Here is a 19,457-nt window from a genome sequence, read left to right as displayed (position 1 = left end):
TTATAATTAATTTTAATACTATAAAAATATATCTAAACACAAAAATCAATATTTTCACTTATTAAAAAATATATTTATAAAAATAATTATATCTAAACTCAAAAACACAAATTATATTATAAAATTCGTTAAACAATAAAAAATATTTCCGTGCGGATGCACGGGGTTAGAATCTAGTATATATATAAAAGAACTTACAGTTGATGACACAATGCGTGCACATTGGTTGATAGCATCAACATTCTGGTAGCAATCCTCCTCGCTCTCGGGTCCTTCATTACCTAAACCAAATTCTTCCGCAATTTCGCCAAGCTGCATGCATGAACTGGTTGGTTAAATTAAAAGAAGAACTTTACGTTAGAAGGTGTTACAAAATCACAATAACAACAAGGAGAAGACCAAAATACAGAGAGATACCTTCCTGTCGAACGACAATGCGACACGTGTATCAATTATAAATTTAGGTTTGGGAGGGTCCAAGTCGAGATATTTAAAAACTTCCTCCAAGCTTGGAATGTCGGATTCCTTTATGCCATGGCCAATCCAAGTTACGATGTCGAGAGCGTAGCGGATACTATCGGAGAAGTCAAGGAGCCACTTTCGAATATCATTTTCATTTAAATCAACACCACGACTAGGCTTACGAAGAATACCATAGCTTTGAGCAATGGGCTCCAGCCCACAAGTCTCAAGCTCCATCGCTCCATCGCTCCGAACCGGTAACTCCCAAAACGATCTCAAAGAAAGCAATTACATCGTCGCACATGATTGGAGATCTGATGAGAAACAAGTTTTTTGTTTTTTTTTAGGTTTGGAGGCGGCGGAGAAAGACTTGTCAAATAAGTTAGGTTTGGATTTGTTACCTCTTAATGTCTGATTCATTGAAACGCGCCATAACAGCTGCAACATTTGTTAAATCTATGATATAAGAATCATGAAATGGAAACCACTATCCACATATTTCTTCAACTTATCCGGCTCCGGCAGACAAACCAGTTTGTACCTCTTTATGCTTGCTTATACATATAAGAACAACTTACATATAATGTGCTATATATATATATATATAAGAACTTACATATAATGACACAATGTGTGCACAATGCTTGATAGCATTAAGATTCTCGAGGCAATCGATTCCTTCATTACCTAAACCAAAATGTACCGCAAGGTCGGCAAGCTGCATGAAATGGTTGGTTAAAAAAGAAGAGCTTTAAGTTAGATGTTACAAAATCAACAAGTTAACAAAGAACAAGACAAAATTCAGAGAGATACCTTCCTGTACCCGGACGACAACAAGACACGTGTATTATATATAGCTTTGGCCTTGGGAGGGTCGATGCCGATATCTGCAAAACCTTTCTTTAAATATCTTTGAACGTCGGATCCGTTTATGCCATGGCCAATCCAAAATTTTCCGTCAAGCAAGCTGTGGACAGACTTGTAGTTATTAAGAAGCCTAGCTCAAATATCAACACTCGAGAGTGAACCAATGGGCTCTAGCGTCTGAGACAAAACGTCGACCCCTCCGAACCGATCTTGTTTGAACTCAACGAAAGCAATTACTTCGTCGCACATGATTTTTGAGATCTGAGAAATTATGTTTTTTTTTTAGGTTTAGAAGCGGCGGAGAAAGATTTTACAGAAGAGGTGACGGCAATTTATTAAATAAGATTGGATTTGTTACCTCTCAGTGTCTAGTTGATGATTGATTTCCTTTTCCTTTTATACGTTAGGTTTTACGTTTTTATGTTTAATTTCTATTTTCTAGGTTATTGTTTTTTATTTCTTTTGGGATAAGTTAGGTTTAGCCTCCCCTATTTAATTAAGTAAGTGTTGCGTTTGTTTATTAGACTTGGATAGTTAATAAACAAGAAAGACAAAACGTCCAACACATTGAACCGCAGAGTCCCAACACGAACTTTGAATTCAAAGAAAGCAAAGAGTTATAGATCAAGGAAACAAGAACTGAACTTAGGCACCCAAGCCCAAATTTTTTAAACCAAATACTGCACTTGATCTTAGCTAAAGGGCCGAGAAATGTATGATTTGTGTAGCGATGTGGGACTTTTACAAGAGTACAAGTAGGACCAAACAAAACCCTCTCTTTTAGCGGGTTTTCCACGACGCGTAATTGATCATATCGTGGAATACCGGGAAAGCTGAAGCACACAAGTGAGAGAACCATGTGGCAGAGGAGAGGCGTTGGGTGCTGAAATGTTCGTGGCCTCCCATGGAAGATCGAGTTGAGTGTTGATGTTGAGATCGAATGAGAATCCAGTTATCGATAGGTGTTGAGCCTAACAAAGGGCCCAATAGAAATAAGTGACTTCAAATCTATGCCAAACATCGATGACCAATGGCTGAAAGAAAAGAAAACAAAAAAAATATGATTATTCCATCAAAAGGGGTTAAAGCTAAAACTTATCAGCTTTATATTTTTTTGAAGGGATAAACTAGTTCTAGAGAAAACTAATCATAAGCGCGAATTACAAAAATTGATCCTTAAACCAAGATTCCATCATCGTCTGTTTTCATATTTGACAAAATAGTTACATAGAGAAGAAGATTAAGTAAAACGTGACGTTCATTAACAAATACAAATACTTGAACTCTATGATACAAAGAGAATGGCTTGGCTCAGTAAGGAACAAGCACAGAGAACAGAAGGTGGACCAGAGCTCATGTCTTCCGGCAACAGATCTAGTAGCGCCTTGGCTATAGGCCCTTCTTTCCCTGAGTCAGATAAGCAAGAAACTCATTTTCACTCAGCCAAATTTAATCATGATTCATAAACCATACTAACCCCGATTCAATTAAGCTTAAATTTGAGTAGAATAAGAAGAATAAAGAAAAATCTATTTATCTACTGAAATTTCAGTGAAACCATATAAAATTGTAAATTTTGACCGAAGATTGGATTGGCTACTTTAAACCTGAACTAGATTCTAACCCCGTGCATCTGCACGAGAATATTTTTTATTGTTTAACGAATTTTGTAATATAATTTGTGTTTTTGAGTTTAGATATAATTATTTTTATAAATATATTTTTTAATAAGTGAAAATATTGAATTTTGTGTTTAGATATATTTTTATAGTATTAAAATTAATTATGATTATAAAAATATAATTTTAACCAGTCCGCTAATATTAATTCAAAATGAACTATTATAAAAACATAATTCTAACTTTTCCGTTCATATTACCGTATAATATAAATATTTGTTAAAAGTTTGAGATGTATTAACAATATTATTTAGCATTATAGTTTTCTAAAATTTAATCAACGAAGGGAGTGTACAACTGTTTTTTCAAACCACATTTTAGTGTATGCAATAATTTTTAATTTTTTATGTTTTTATTTTGTATGAAAAATATATTTTCGATTTACATGTATAATTCAAAATTAGTGATTTTAGTTACCAAAATATTTTTAATCCGGTTTTTATATATATTTTTAGTTCTTTGAATTTTAAAAAATATATTTTTAATATTTAAATTATACATTTGAATTTTACTTCTTATTTTATTATTAATTTTTAAATAAATCATAATCGTAATATATTATATAAGCAACATAAATATCATATCATTTACATCATTATAAATATTTTATATTTCAAATATAACCATTATTTTTCATATGTGAATTATTTTGTTTTCAAAAATTCTACATATTTTGATAAAAATTTTTAATAGTATAGAAATTATTTAAATTAGAATCTTTAAATAAAATCTAAATTAATATCTGATTTATTATTTTTAATTAAGTCAAATCAAATCTAAATTATCTATATTTAAGGAATTCTAAAAATATTTAAATTAATAATTAATTTTCGAAATTAAATATATATAATTATTAAAATTATTTTTTAAACGCTTAAAACAATTAGAAGTGTTTAGAAGCAAGTACTAAATATGCTTCTGTTTTAATATAATAGATTAATTTATTAGAACACTCAGTAAAACGATGTCGTCTCGAACTTTTTACTCTTGGTTACTTAATTTTTTGGCATTTTGCCGCCGTCACGCCGAAACTACTTGTCGGGAATCAGACCGGAGAGTTTGATCCGGCTCGAGATGGAGACACGCCTGAATAAGAAGAATTGGATAGCTTTAGGATTTCTGCTGATTCACTCCGTCGCAATTCTGATCTTCACGCGTGGGTTTCTTCTTACTCGAACAGAGCTTCCTTTCCACAGTACTTGCTCCGACGCTTCCCTCTCTCCTTGCCTTTCTTCTCCAGTCCCGAATCACGATTCAAACTCCGATTCAGGCTCGGGCCACTTTAATCAGAGTCAGCCGAAATGTTGGACCAAACCGGTTGTCGATCGCGTCGTTATCATTGTCTTGGATGCTCTCAGGTTCGAAGATCTCAAAGCAGTTCGCTTTTGTTCAATCTCCAGATTCTGTTTCACGATTCCATGAGCATTTCGTGATTTTCAAGTGTCTTTTGTTTCAGAATCGATTTTGTGGCCCCCAGTGCATTTTTCCCAGGTGAGTCAAAAGCTCTTCGTGGTAACTTACCTTTTACTGATCTTAGTAATGAATCTTGCAAGTAATTCTTCATTTGACAGAACCAAAGCCATGGATGGACAAATTGACAATCTTGCAAAAGCTTGCATCTGCTAACGATTCGTCTGCTAAGATCTTCAAGGCTTTTGCCGATCCTCCTACAACGAGTTTGCAGCGTCTCAAGGTTCCGAATTTTATATGCTTTCTAGTTTGGTGACTACATACAGTAGATTTCTTTTCATAGTCTAGTGTGTGATTTCTTTAGCTGTGAATTTAGGGGTTAACAACTGGAGGATTGCCTACATTTATAGATGTTGGGAATAGTTTTGGTGCTCCTGCTATTGTTGAGGACAACTTCATCAATCAGGTTTACGGTTATCTAAACAAAAGTGTTTGTTTTCTAATGTTACTTTGATTCGTCGCACGATTTTAACTTGAATGTGTTCTCTCTCTATACATAGCTAGTGCGAAATGGGAAACGGTTGGTGATGATGGGTGATGATACTTGGACACAGCTGTTCCCAAATCAATTTCAAAAGTCATATCCTTTCCCATCTTTCAATGTTAAAGACCTCGATACTGTAAGTGATTCATGTTCTGCTCCGTTACTAGTATGTTTCTCTCTGAGATAGCTTGGTTGAGCCGAGTCTTTTTTTAAGTGTTAAAACTGTATGATTTTACTCGAACTTTCACAGGTTGACAACGGATGCATTGAGCACCTATTCCCAACTCTTTACGAAGATGATTGGGATATTCTAATTGCACATTTTCTAGGCGTGGTATGTTGACGATTACCTTTTTGTCTTTTTCTCTGTCATTTTGCTATTCATTTCCTTGATTCAGTGAACTTTAATATTTGCAGGACCATGCAGGGCACATATATGGAGTGGATTCCATCCCCATGGTTAATAAGTTGGAGCAATATAATACGGTTTTAGAGGTAATCTTCTGCTAAGTATGGTTATCCCCTGTTAAAGGCTGCAGCGAAAACAAACCATCTTATCGATTAACTTTCGCTTGCATCATTCTCCAGTCCTGCAAGAAGTTATTAGCTTTTTGCTGTATTAATCCCTACTCATTTTCATTCTAAATTTTGCTTCGTCTAGAAAGTCATCGATATATTGGAGAGCCAAGCGGGACCTGGTGGTTTGCATGAGAGTACTATGCTTATCGTAATGGGTGACCATGGGCAGACATTAAATGGGGATCATGGCGGAGGAACTGCTGAAGAGGTAAGAAGTTGGTTTCTTCTTATATATGCTCTGCTTCACGATTTTAAGTCCACATTCACTTTTTAAATCCCTTGACAGGTAGAAACAACCATGTTTGCCATGAGTACGAAGAAGCATACAACTTCGATTCCTCCTGAGTTTGATACCGCATCTTGTAAACAAAATTCGGTAATTGTAACCTTCAGAACATATTCCTGAGTGATCACAAGAATTGATTTTGATATCTTTGTTACTGTGATTCTGTTGGGGTTATCCTAATGTCAGGCTGGGAAGCAGATTTGCGTCAGCTACATTGAGCAGGTTAGTGTCAAGCTTGATGAGGTGTCTTTCCTTTTGCTCTGTACAAACCTCTTTGCCAGACTTAATTATTTTTGGGCTATTTGCAGCTTGATTTTGCGGCAACATTGTCAGCTTTGCTTGGGATATCCTTTCCTTTCGGAAGGTGCCTTGTAAGGATCATTGTCAAATTTGCTTTCCTGCTTAAATCAGGAAATTATCCATTCACACATTAATATTTCTAACATTTTGTTATAAATCTCAAAAATTTCAGCATTGGGCATGTCAACCCTGAGCTCTATGCCCTTGGTTCCAGCAGCTGGAATTTGGATAACTTTGAGTTGAGAAATTTCGGCAGCCAATCAGCTGTTAAAGAGTGGGTGGAAAATTATGTGAATGTCCTCTGTGTGAATGCTTGGCAGGTAACTAGTCTTTCAGTTCGAAAAGTTAAAAATAGTTTCTTTCTAATGATATTTTGTTCTTTGGATTCTCATTTTCCAACTCCATTTGTATGCAGGTGAAAAGATATATAGATGTTTATTCTAATTCATCTGTTGTTGGTTTCTCTTCCGATGATATGTCGAGGATATCAGATCTATATTCTGCGGCGGAGCAGAATTGGTCTAAGTCTGTCAAACACCTACTGATGGATAGTAATGGAGACGAGGACAGTACAAAGATATCTGCCCTTAAAGAGCAAATTGCTGCATATTTGAGTTTCTTCTCAAGCCTTGTGGAACTTGCACGGTCTAAGTGGACAGAGTTCAATCTTAATTTAATGATCACTGGGTTTGCGATGTTGGTTATATCACTCATCCTTCAGTCTCTTGCCATATTCCATGGCGATAAACCTTATGCAGTGAATTCAGGGTTATCTACTGGTGCCGCGTTCACTCTCTTTATAGTATTGGTTCGTGCTTGCAGCTTCCTTTCAAACAGCTATATTTGTAAGTTTCAAGTAATTTTACCATTCTGTTTTTTTTTTTCTCGCGATCTTTGTTTTTTAGTGTACATTATTCTACCTGATGCTGACAAAGAACTTTTGTAATAAATAGTGGAAGAAGGAAAAGTTGCAAACTTTCTCCTGGCAACAACTGGACTTATCAAACTGCGGTACTCGGTTATGAGAAAGACAATGCGGAAAGAAGTCAGTTTTTTTCTTTTACTTTGTTACTTCTGGTTAGTTCCTTAAAAAAGCTGCTTGTTAGCTAATAATGTTTTCGTTTATGTTGTCTGTAGGCTGTTATATTCCTTGCTATGGTTTCTGTTCTCAGAGTTTCTATAGATATTGGGTTAACAAAGCAAGCTGCAACTTCTCAGTTTATGAGTAGCTCACCATCGTGGATGCTCGGGATAGCTCCAGACCATCCAGCATTGACATATGCGGTTGAAATTGCACCAATTCTATCGGTGGTTATACTCATTTGCGTGCTTTACAGAGTGATTGCTAAAACACCCAATGAGGGGCTATGGAAGTATGTTAGTGTTTGTAGTATGATAAGCTACTTCTTGATAGCATTGCTCTGGTCTTCGGAGACCAATATATTTGGTTTGGATGGTTTACTTCACGTGATTGGAGGAAGAAACCGCATCCCTCAAACGGTTTATATTATAGGATTGGTGCAGCTCTTCCTTTTAGCTTCCGCCCGTATGTTTTGCGCAGGAAATGACAAGAATTGGGCCATTAGAACCGTTGCTCTCGTATCTGCTTGTAGCTCGCCAGTAATTCTCTTGTCGCGGAAGCAAGGATCAATGCTTGCATTAGCATATTTGTTGGCTGGTAAATTTTTTTCCCTTTTTTCTTCTCATTTGACGATTCTATAAGCAAAAAAAGCTTCATAACAAAGATGGCAAATCAAGTCAATAAGGTTTTCTAACTCATGCAGTTAAATCTATGTAGGCTTTTGTATAATGAGGATGGAGGGTGTAGAGAGAAGAACGAAGTCAGATGGACAGAACAAATTCTCCAAACTAAATCCTCTCTCTGTGTTGCAATGGACACTTCTTTCTATATGTATGTTTTTCGCCAGCGGGCATTGGTGCGCCTTTGATGGCCTCCGTTATGGAGCTGCTTTTGTTGGGTAGGTCCTAAGTTTCATAAACTCAGATTACAATGGTCGTCTTCTTTCTATACGATGGTTTTGCTTACATCTTTTCTTCAGGTTTGACGAGTTTGTGCTTATCCGACAAGCTGTCCTATTGACAATTGAAACATTTGGATTCTCGATCATCCTTTCTGTATTTGGACTTCCTCTCCTCATACCAATCCACTCTCAAACTCCTCAGGCTCATGGAGAAAAGCGTTACCAGCTGTTTCAAGTAAGATATTGTATCTTTATATCGATTCAGCTTTGGTAAGTTATATTATAGAGAGTCACCAACAAAATATTTCTTTTTATTCTCATCAGATGTATATGCTCTATGGAGTTATATCCGCGACAACTGTGACAGCTACGATCCTCTGTGTCACCATCCACAGAAGACATCTGATGGTAAATACAGTAAGATTCACTCAGGCCAGAGGTTCTTGTGTTTTTTCTTTGTGACTAAACCATTGATCTCGTCTTCTTGCAGGTTTGGGGTTTGTTTGCTCCAAAGTTCGTCTTTGACGTTGTTGGTCTCATCCTCACTGATCTCCTCATCTGTTTGGCTTCAGCTTACTATCTTTGATTCATACTTGCAATTGATAAAGATATAATGGTAGATCTTGTAGGTACCTTTTTTTTTTTACTTCTCTTTGAATGTATAAATAATTATCAGAAATCTTCTTTTGAGCATTGATTAAAGATGACAGATTGATACACCTTTCAAATATCCAATCCTATCTTAGGTACTTGAGAGATGATTCATTTTCTCATTACAATAAGAGATGCAATCTACAAGAGTTCTCTTGTACCTTAGCCTCCATTGCACTGACAATCTCCATTTACTAATTATCCTGTTAGTTTTCCTAGAAAATTCTACAGCTTTCCCAGAAAGCCCAATGACATCCCCATTTATCAAATCCCACAAATGATTCACGTCGAGAAAAGCACGTACTTCACTGCCAAAAGCTTCTGTTTCTTTCTGCTTTAGACACACTTCGGGGTCTTGGAGGTTTTTAATGTCCTGAAGAAGCACAGTGTCCTCTAGGAGAGACGTTGGCAGATCCCTTAAAACTCTTCCACACTTGTCTGACATCCACTTCATGACTAGAATCTCATTCTTCACAGATATCTGAGATCCAGCATAGACAAGGCGCATAGCTGTCTTGTCACGCTGGTTCTGTGGGATCAGCCACAGTCTCAAAGTCGATACAAGCGCAAAAGATGGCTTACCGTCTTGATGAATGTATAAAGAATCTTTAGGCCATGAAGAAGCTAGAGAATAAAGGCTGGTTTCTAGAGGAATAAAGACCTTGTCATTTGAGTTCTCTTCTAACATAAACCCATAGTGCTCAAGAAGCTCCAGATTCGTGTAAGTCCCGTAACATAGAAGAACCTACGCCCACAAATACAATCGTAGCCATTATCTTTTCTATTTTATGCTTCCGCTTCATTAGTTTGGCAACGGTAGCAAAGCTAGTTAAGAACTTGTACCTGTTCTCCTAGCTGATAATTTCTTCTTGCATAAAGACAATAAGCATTGGCATCTTCATCAAATCCACCATCTGTGAGCCTTTCAGACTGAGTCTCAACAACATGTCCTGCCTCCTCCGCATTATTCCGACACTCGTGATGAGTAGTTGAAACAGGTTTAGGCGATGATGTCTGAATCACAAGCTCAGGACCTTCTGAGGTATTCAAATCATCTCCAGGAGCATCGTAGTTAAACAAGTCCCCCACAGGACACAAACACCCAGCACTATCCCATGGTATATGCAGCGTCCGTGAAGATATCTTCAAACAGAAAAAAAGAGATTGAAGCTGTAAGCTTGAAGAATCCAAGCAAGCGTCATGAAAGCCTGAGCTTTACACAAGAATTGTAATCGATTAACATTGATATCACAAACATAGATGAAGTATTCTTACAGTAGCGGAAGCCCAAAGCCATGCTTGAAGACTCTGAAACTTTGGCTTGAGATCTAACACCTTCATCAACGTAACAGCTTCCTTCCACTCAGACTGAGACTTGGCTATGGCCTTCTCTGCAGCCCAAACAGCATCTTCAACCTAAGGACATGATCACAGAATACCGTTTTTAGAGTTGGAATCACCAGAGAAAATAAAATGGACATGATCTCAATCTAGAAACATGAGATCTAACCTATTGAAAACCAAAATAAAACACAAAAGTGTAGTAGACACAGAACTTGTAAAGCTTGCTTCTCGAATTCGCCGAATGTAGACGAGAGATCATAGTCACGAGGTAAATGCACCAGGTATGGATACCAGAAAGATTTCTTCCCTTTGCTCATTTCATACAATAAGCATACACCCAATCTCTGCAAATTCCAAAGATTCTGGTAATGAGATTTCTCTCAGATATACAAAACAGAACGACATCACACAAAGAGTGGAGTGACGAGAGAAAGAGAACCTGGGTCGAAGAAATCGATCCGTGGAGATTAATGGCATCCCTCAATTTCTGATCTTTCGCGACCATTGATTCTGTGGTCAACAAAGCGTTTCTCGGGACTTTCAAAACCAATTCACCTTTCCTGAGCTCACGAACAGCTCCCAAACCTCTCCTAGTTCAATCAATCGAGCAAAGAGAGATGAGAAGACAAATTTAAGTGATTTTTGATAGAAAGGAAAAAATGAATTACGTTTCTACACGCACCCGCCAGCGAGAGGGAAGTCGGCGACGGAAAGGGAATGGCCGAGACATGAATCGAGAGATCGAGAAGAGTCAATGGAATCTGAAAGCCCAAGCTCTGCTGCCCATCGCAGGAACATTTCCATGGTTTGATGTTCTAAATCCATGCTTCGTCCGTCTTCTATCTTCTTCTTCCTGGGTTTATTTGACTCTCCTTAAACCCTGATTATCACGCGCAGGGATTTTTCTGTAAATTACGAAATTACTCAAGCCGGTCTTTTCGAAACATGGCTAACTTACTGGGTTAAGTCCGGTTTGGTTCGAATCCGTAGATCTTAATGGACCACAATTCCAAGTAGTTTTAGATTCTAAATTCAGTGAATATAAACAGTGAATGTTCCTTTTTCTACGAACAAGAAATACCTAATTAGAGTCTATATTCATCTGTCAACTGTCATGCTCCCGCTATTAGTCGTTATAAGAAAGTTTGACTAAGTAGAAATTTGATATTTTGATCTAAATCAACGAGAGAAAAACTAATTACCCTTTTTTGTCACAATTTATTATATAATTAATACGATTTTCGGTGGAGAAAACAGGTTAATCAAGTTGAGTGTATGCTAAACAGGAGAAGTACGTCACCACATAATCAGAATAAGTACACAGAATATGCAAAACAAGAGGAAGGAATATTCAGCAATTCTCACGGCTAAGAAAGAAAGTGGAAGCTTATAGCAAATTTTGTGGAATGTGGTGTTTCATGCATGTATTGGAATTTATTACGCTTCATGATTAGAAGCAAAGATAAGAAGATGAGATGATAAGAAACAGACTTAGATTGATTAAATCCTTGAGATATCTAGATCCAATTATCTAAATCTAAAAGGTTTCTGCAATTCGTTATTTTTTCTTTCTTACGTGTGTTCGTTCATGTAAAAAATGATAACGTAGTAGTTTAACGTTTCAAATAGTGCAAGTCCTTAACAGAAATACATAACTCTCTATTAAAAAGATTATAGACATAGTACTAGTATACATAATTGATGATGAATAAATAATTTGATTAGGTTTCTACACCACTAAATCAAAACTATATTTATTTTAGCTATCCTGGAACAGTTCGACTATTTTAGAATAAACTTGTTAGTGTGATTTAGCTAGCCAGAAAGACAAATTTGATACACAATTATGGGTTAAGAAATGTTATGTTAAATTGTAAAATGTACACACAAAATCGATTCGTGTATAATGGAATTAAGTGTTCCATGACACGTCCACTCATTTAGTGTTACGTGGTTGACTCTATAGGTAGCCATTAGCGAATTCTTTTATTTACTTTCTATATATATATATTACAACTTTTTCTAGACCATTTTAGAAACTCGAGTAACTAAAACTCGTCATCAAACGTCCCTATTCTATATTCTATATAAGTTGGATATTAAAATATTCAGGGGAGGAAAAACTTCAAAAAACAACTTGCAGCATTAAGTAACACTACGTGTCGAGCCATGTAACCATGTAAATGGTGACTACGGTCTATTTCTTTGGTACTTTTTTATAAGAAAACATAGTGTATACAATTTAATTATATTATTTGATATACAAAACGATAAAATTTTAAATTTAGGACTAAAAAATTATGGGCCACGAAAGATAACACAATTTACGAGTACACGTTTCCATTTACAACCGTGTCTACATCACTCGCCAAACAATTTTAGTACGTGAATTGTTTAACGAGTTATTGCACCGAATCTTAGTGATTTTCTCGTCATTTTTCATCGGCGATGATTTTTATTATTAAATGAAGAATTGTAATTTTTATTTCCTCGTTTCAGTTTTGCCAAATAAACAACTTATAAAATATTTTTTTAAAATTATGTAGCAAGAAAGATCGTTAAATATTTCCCTATCTAAAGAAGATTATGAATCTGAATTGAAACTAATGTTTTGCTACGACTACGGGTGTGATGATAAGTTTTGTGTGCGTTTTATATATCGAAATCGCAAGGTACAAAAATTTGATGTAATTGATTATGAACGATATCGATATATACTGTATCTAAGAACCAAATTGATGAAATGTATTTATACGTGACTACGTCAGTGAGTCATTGACACAAACTGTCGAACAGAGACGTTTTGGTCATTATATACAATACAACTACGGAAAACAATCAAAGACGTTTTTTTGTTTTTCAAAGTTACTTAATCTTTTTAGCTTTTACACACTTATCGTTACATCAAAAAGTGACAAAAACGTTTATAGGCAACGTATAACTTACAAGAGCATGTATTTCACACAAGATACGGATGAAAATACGGACCAAACTAAAAAATACTAATAAAAAATAGAAAGGGACAGAGGAAAAAAAAACAAAAATAGAAAAAGACAAACCTTCTGAACCTAAGAGAGGCGACTCCGTCTAGGAGAGGAGAGAGAGAGAGGAGGATACTGGAGAGAGCAAGTTGATTGCCAACGAGGGTAGAGAGAGAGTGTGAGGGTGGGACCCAAAATACCGACTAGGAGGAAATCTTGCTTTTTACACTTTGTACCAATTGTATACTGACACGTGGAAAAGCAACGTCGCCCACTTTTACCCTTCGGTGCTCCTCCGCACTTGATAAGCTTATCGGTCTCCCATTGGCTGTGTAGTCCACGTGGCATTTCTGTGATCTCTCTTTCTGCTTTTCTTATGTCAAACACACACACACTCTCTCTTCTCTCTCTCTAATCCTTTTTACCCAAAACTGGCATGGCCCCACCCAAACCCGAATGTCCTTTCTACCAACAAATACGTATTATACTAATTATATATGTTAGTTTCATATTTTATTTGTCTAATTAATAGCGATTGGTGACCCAATCTCCGTAATGAATTCAATGCCTAACTTGTTGTTTGACCAAAAAAATGTGTTACTTTTGATTTATGATGTTCGTAAGTAAACTACAATTTAAAGGTAATCTGTAAATTGGCAAAATCAAGTTTTCTACGCAATCTTGTAGAATTTTTAGCAATGATCCAAATGTGGTATAGTTACGTTTCGTAACACAAACAATATTTCACCACGATTATCCTTAAACCATTTAAATTTTATTTTGCTTTCTCTTAGATTTTGTATGTAAACAAATTTTAAAATGTTTAAAAATAAACCATTTCAAATGCTGGTTTAAATCATTAATATACAAAACATAAGCTTCTAATATTTTAGTTATTTATATCAAAAAAATTTACAGGTCTTAAATGGCAGTTATATCCAATCTGGCACTCAATTGGTGAATAAATCAAATATGGAATAACCTTTTTTGGTCAAAAAATATGGAATAACCTAAGTTTCCAAAAAATATTAGTATTTAATTCAGTTAAAAAATAGATACGAATTTGGCCAAAAGGGAGAAAATCAGGTTTAGAAGGTAAGTGATTTTTAATTGGGATCTTAAACGTTATACTGTATATGAACTTATATGAAAACTAAAAGTTTTTTGATGCATGACACGAGTCACAGAGTGCGAAAGTCACTTCGCCAGTCGAAAATTAGATAAAAAAAATATACATACACAGAAAAAATAACGACTTTTGTATTTATTCTGGCTCCTCATTAAATCCATAAGGAAAAAAAAAAGAAAGACAAGAGGGAAAGAAGAAGAAATTTGAGTGGGTGAGATTATTTGCGATAGAGGAAGAGACGTCGGCTTGTGTATGTATATATTTACAGTAAGCGTTGCAAGATAAACTTCTGGAGAATTTCAGACATTAATGGGTCAAAACCTTTTTCTTGTCTTTTGATTAATTTAATTGTTTGAAACTCTCCTCCTCCTCCGCCTTCTTCTTCTCCTTCTCACGGTGTATTTATCTAGAGAGAGAAGATAGAGAGAGAGAAAAAGGTAGGATTTTGTTTCCATCACTCATTTTCTATCGTTTGGTCAGCTTACTTTCTCATGCTATTTCACTGTTCTGCTGCTTTTGGACTCTTTTTTTTTTGTTCATTTGTATACCTTCACATGTTGTGAATCACAACGAAACGCAATCTAATTCCGTCTTTTGATTTTTCTGAAATTTCGAGCGGAAAATAGATGAACCCAGTTGAGTATTTAGCCAAAATTATAGGGGATTTGCTTATTATTATTTTTTTGTTCTTCACTTGTTTTTGAAGATCTTCTCGTTACCTTTTTGTCTCTTTGCTATGAAATTGGTTACTTGGTTTGACAAATTGAGTTTCTTTCTCGCTGTATTCCGCTATACATAGTGAATCAGAGATCTCGATTTCTCATCAATATTTTTTTTGTGACCATTTGCAGGAAAGCATTACTATTTACTTGGATTTGATTCTTCTAAGTGAAGAAACAGAGTAAAAAGTTGAGATTTTTACATCCGTCTCTGAAGAACTTGAGTATGTCTTCTGTAGCAGTGTTATGGGTTGCTGCCTCCTCTCTAAATCCAGACCCAATGAACAATTGTGGGTTGGTAAGGGTTCTAGAATCTTCTAGACTGCTCTCTCGTTGTCAGAATCAGAGAGTAAACAATGGTAGGAGGAAGCAAACAACAACTTGGACTTCTTCTTCTGTAAGGAGCTGCAGAAGAAGAAGAAGGGGTGTTGTGTCTTCAAGCATGGTAGCAAGTCCTACAGGAGAGATAGCCCTCTCATCTGAAGAGAAGGTTTACAATGTTGTGTTGAGACAAGCAGCTTTGGGGAACAAACAGCTTAGGTCTACTTCTCCTGATCTTGACGTGAAGAAACCACAAGATATTGTTCTGCCAGGGAGTTTGAGTTTGTTGGGTGAGGCTTATGATCGATGCGGCGAAGTTTGCGCTGAATATGCTAAAACTTTTTATCTCGGTTAGGATCTTCTTCTTCTTCTTCTTCTTTTTTCTTTTCTCATCTCTTTTAGTGTAAAGAAATTGTATATTCGTTTTCTTAGTTGTAGTGGTTTTGTTTGCAGGAACTTTGCTTATGACACCGGAAAGGCGAAAAGCGATTTGGGCTATCTACGGTGAGTTACTGCACGAAACAGATGGTTTTTTGGGATATTTGCATTGTCATCACTGATTTGAATTCTAGATTAATAAAGTGATGCTCAAAGTAGATTAGAGATGAAGTTTATATCAAAGTAGATAATCCAATGTGTTGGAAGCTTCATCTGGATCTATTGTATCTCTTAGTATATTTAGCTAAATTATCTTAGCATTCTAAGAAGCTGAAATAGATTCCTTGAATACTCATGTAGACAAAAGACTTCTCTAGTTGGTTTGAAGTCCATGAAGCACCAAGCATCCAAATTTGTACCCTTTCAAGATTAAGACCCAAGATAATTGAATTAGCTTAGTCACTAATATGGAATTTAAGTGGGCTTTTTGGGCCCAGTTGTCTTAAACTCTGGAGATTACTCATGCTCAACAATGTTAGTTCATGACCCTTTGGGATACTATTATTTAAAGGGTTTGAGGAATTCAAAAACTAGAACATATATCAGAAAGGTTGTTTTCTTTTATGTTGGTTTGGTCTCGGTTTGATTAATTTTTACTCTTTTCTTGTGTGTGCAGTTTGGTGTAGAAGAACTGATGAACTCGTAGATGGGCCTAATGCTTCACATATAACTCCAATGGCGTTGGATAGATGGGAAGCAAGGTTAGAAGATCTTTTCCGTGGCCGTCCTTTCGACATGCTTGATGCTGCTCTCGCTGATACTGTTGCTAGATACCCGGTCGACATTCAGGTTCAGCCTTGCTCTGTCTTATCTAAGTTCCACATTTCATTTAGCTGGTCAAAATTGCATTCAATCTATTGTGATAATCAGTCCCTATAAACTTTGATCTGATGTTTTCTTCGTTTTGCAGCCATTTAGAGACATGATCGAAGGAATGAGAATGGACTTGAGGAAATCGAGATACAAGAGCTTTGATGATCTCTACCTTTACTGCTACTATGTCGCTGGAACCGTCGGTTTGATGAGCGTTCCGGTTATGGGCATCGATCCTAAGTCCAAGGCAACGACCGAGAGTGTTTACAACGCTGCCTTGGCCCTCGGTATAGCCAATCAGCTTACCAACATTCTCAGAGACGTTGGCGAAGAGTGAGTTTTTTCCTCAAGATTTAGTTTCTTGATTCTACCTAAAGGTTTCTTGATTTTACATACCTCGCTTACTTAAATGGGTTTTCCTGATTTTACACGTTTATCTAAAACCGGTTTCTTGGTCCAAATCTCAATCCTAAACTGGTTTTTGCTCTCTGTCAGTGCGAGGAGAGGAAGGGTTTATCTGCCCCAAGACGAGTTAGCTCAGGCTGGTCTCTCAGATGAGGACATTTTCGCTGGAAAAGTGACTGACAAATGGAGAAACTTCATGAGAATGCAGCTTAAACGAGCAAGAATGTTCTTTGACGAAGCTGAGAAAGGCGTCACTGAGCTCGACGCTGCTAGCAGATGGCCGGTAAGTGTCTCTAAAAACACTCTTGAGTATAAAAATTTTTTTTTTTGATTTTTTTTGCCCCAGAACTTTGTTTTTAATCGATTTAACCCCGAAGACTTTGGCTGTCCCATATTTTCAGGTATGGGCATCGCTGCTATTATACAGGAGAATATTGGACGAGATTGAAGCGAATGATTACAACAATTTCACGAAGAGAGCTTACGTGGGGAAAGCCAAGAAAATTGCAGCTTTGCCATTGGCTTATGCAAAATCAGTACTAAAGACTTCGAGTTCAAGATTATCTTCTTCTTAGTCGACATGAATGAGATGCAAAAGGAACAAACCAAAGAGAGGGCTTTTGTGATTAAAGAAAAAACTTAGGGTCGAATTTATGATGTTAACTAATATCTACATACATATATAAATGGGCAAAAAAAATCTTATGATGTTCATTTATTTTTCTCTATGTAAAAAGTAATTATTTTTTAATTTTATTTCTCTTGGCTTCTGAAGAAATAGGAATATTTTGTTGGAAATGTAGTTCTGTGATATATAAAAAAAAAGAAATTATATAAACAGAAATTCATGGAGCTAAAAATAAATTAAGGTGTCATGATACAAAAACAAACTTTATATTAGGTTCACAACCTATTGGAAAAAAAATTCCACAATAATTCAGCAATTTGTAATAATACCTAGTAATGTATATATAAAAATTATAGAATAATACTGTATATCAAACTGAAAACTTGGTAATTGAATACCAATAGTTAGAATACTGACCTACGATTTTTTAAAATTAAAAGTCTTATTTGAGTTAGTTCTTTTGGATAAGAGAAGTAGAGAAGTACATTAGTTTTCGTAGATGAGAACTGGATATCTGGCTTTGACCCAAGGAGATAGTTCATTTATTTGATATTTTAAGCACAACCACGAAAGAACCAAACAATATTCATACAGCATTTGTATAGTAATGCATGATAAACCAATCATGCTACTAAACACCATCCAATTGACGAATTAAATTCATAAAAAGCACAAACAGAGCATAAATATGAAGTTTATTTGGGTCCGATCATCACAAATTGGAACTAGTTCACAAACCAGCCATCTCCATAAGCTTCTTCCAAGACGGTCTAGCCGTAATCTCTTCCCACCACCGGTTCATATTCACCCGAGCCTTAACAATCCGGTTTATATCGGTTATACTCATCAAATACCGCATTGCCGGCATGTGCGTCAAATCAGCCATAGTGAATTCATCACCACCCAAAAACCGGTTCGAAGAAAGCCGGTTATCGTACACGTCCAAGACCACCTCGAGCTTCTTTTTGAGCTCCTCGACCAAATTGAGGTCACATTCTTCGCCTAACTTGGGCTTGATGACTAGGTTCATCACAATGGGGTGTGCCAGAACGTTGAAGTAATGGACCTCGACATCGGCCCACTGGTCCACGATGGCTCGATGCTCTAGTGACTTGCCCAAAAGGTTGGTGCCTTGGTCCGAGTACTTAGTTGCGTAGTATCTCGCAATGGCTCGTGATTCTTTTAGCACACGCACCAAATTTCAAAACACATTACGTAAATGATACTATGATAGAAAAAAAATACTAACAAAATGTTTTAAAACTTTGTTGTTTGGATCTTATCCCTATTGTACTTTAACTATCTGGGGTGAAACGAAATTAGAAGTAAAAAAAAAAAGAGAGAAGAGGATCTCACCAAAAAGCTTAAAATCTCCATCTTCTATGGCCGGGACTTGACCAAATGGCTACAAGAAAACAAGAATTGAGTTATAGATAATCACATGATCTAAGAAAACAAATAAAAATATGGATAAAATAACATTTTTACCTGACGAAGAAGATGTTCTGGTTTTTTTTGCTCTAGTGTATCAAGATCGACGTGAATAATCTCGAATTCAATTCCTTTCTCCAGAAAACAAAGCAAAACTCTTTGTGGACAAGCTGCCGTTATCTGTCCGTATACTTTCACAACCATTTTTATTTTACAATAACTTTGTAAATATTTTTATTGGTAATTACGTACAATTTGTATGTGGTTTTTAAAAAAATTTGGTCGGTCAATCTTATTTATAATTGAGAAGAAGTGAGAGTAGAGGTGTTGGGAATTTACTATACTCAACATTTTTAAGAGCTAAGCTGGTTGTTGTGCTGGTTGGGTAGAGCATGTGGTGGTTGTTCCACTAGCGGTGGATATCATTCAAAATACTCTAAAGACTATAATTTCAAATATCAAATTCGTTGACAGTTATATATCAATAA

At 36.0% G+C, this 19,457-nt stretch overlaps 4 protein-coding genes across 5 annotated transcripts; 2 read left to right on the top strand and 2 right to left on the bottom strand.

The window, feature by feature from the left end:
• The first annotated feature begins 4,051 nt into the window (after positions 1-4,051).
• LOC18018693 (GPI ethanolamine phosphate transferase 3) lies at positions 4,052-8,830 on the top strand. Its single transcript, XM_006400194.2, has 19 exons — positions 4,052-4,366; positions 4,465-4,499; positions 4,580-4,701; positions 4,795-4,884; positions 4,979-5,098; positions 5,213-5,296; positions 5,380-5,457; positions 5,624-5,749; positions 5,828-5,917; positions 6,014-6,049; positions 6,136-6,191; positions 6,300-6,447; positions 6,543-6,972; positions 7,081-7,172; positions 7,265-7,805; positions 7,926-8,106; positions 8,188-8,344; positions 8,434-8,517; positions 8,600-8,830. The coding sequence occupies exons 1-19, from the start codon at positions 4,083-4,085 to the stop codon at positions 8,693-8,695; spliced, it is 2,850 nt and encodes a 949-aa protein (XP_006400257.1). The 5' UTR covers positions 4,052-4,082; the 3' UTR covers positions 8,696-8,830.
• LOC18018692 (protein SET DOMAIN GROUP 40) lies at positions 8,784-10,970 on the bottom strand. The gene is made up of 6 exons (XM_006400193.2): positions 10,787-10,970; positions 10,544-10,694; positions 10,317-10,448; positions 10,036-10,176; positions 9,604-9,903; positions 8,784-9,505 (listed from the first exon to the last, which is right to left on the bottom strand). Exons 1-6 carry the CDS (start codon positions 10,927-10,929, stop codon positions 8,852-8,854), a joined length of 1,521 nt encoding a protein of 506 aa, XP_006400256.1. The 5' UTR covers positions 10,930-10,970; the 3' UTR covers positions 8,784-8,851.
• A 3,413-nt stretch (positions 10,971-14,383) lies between these two features.
• Positions 14,384-17,708, top strand: LOC18018691 (phytoene synthase, chloroplastic). Of its 2 annotated transcripts, none has more exons than XM_006400191.2 (7): positions 14,384-14,651; positions 15,066-15,604; positions 15,708-15,758; positions 16,309-16,481; positions 16,603-16,838; positions 17,001-17,193; positions 17,312-17,708. In XM_006400191.2, exons 2-7 carry the CDS (start codon positions 15,160-15,162, stop codon positions 17,483-17,485), a joined length of 1,272 nt encoding a protein of 423 aa, XP_006400254.1. In that variant the 5' UTR covers positions 14,384-14,651; positions 15,066-15,159; the 3' UTR covers positions 17,486-17,708. The 2 variants fall into 2 exon arrangements, with proteins under 2 accessions (XP_006400254.1, XP_006400253.1); XM_006400190.2 differs by lacking the exon at positions 14,384-14,651 and adding an exon at positions 14,698-14,849.
• A 345-nt stretch (positions 17,709-18,053) lies between these two features.
• LOC18018690 (glutathione S-transferase F12) lies at positions 18,054-19,331 on the bottom strand. Its single transcript, XM_006400189.2, has 3 exons — positions 19,027-19,331; positions 18,895-18,943; positions 18,054-18,717 (listed from the first exon to the last, which is right to left on the bottom strand). Exons 1-3 carry the CDS (start codon positions 19,171-19,173, stop codon positions 18,269-18,271), a joined length of 645 nt encoding a protein of 214 aa, XP_006400252.1. The 5' UTR covers positions 19,174-19,331; the 3' UTR covers positions 18,054-18,268.
• Between the last annotated feature and the right edge of the window lie 126 nt (positions 19,332-19,457).

This window comes from Eutrema salsugineum, unplaced genomic scaffold (genome assembly GCF_000478725.1).
Source record: "Eutrema salsugineum unplaced genomic scaffold, Eutsalg1_0 scaffold_2, whole genome shotgun sequence".
NCBI lineage: Eukaryota > Viridiplantae > Streptophyta > Magnoliopsida > Brassicales > Brassicaceae > Eutrema > Eutrema salsugineum.
The sequence above is the reverse complement of the archived record's forward strand: the minus strand, read 5'-3'. Positions and strand labels throughout refer to the sequence as shown.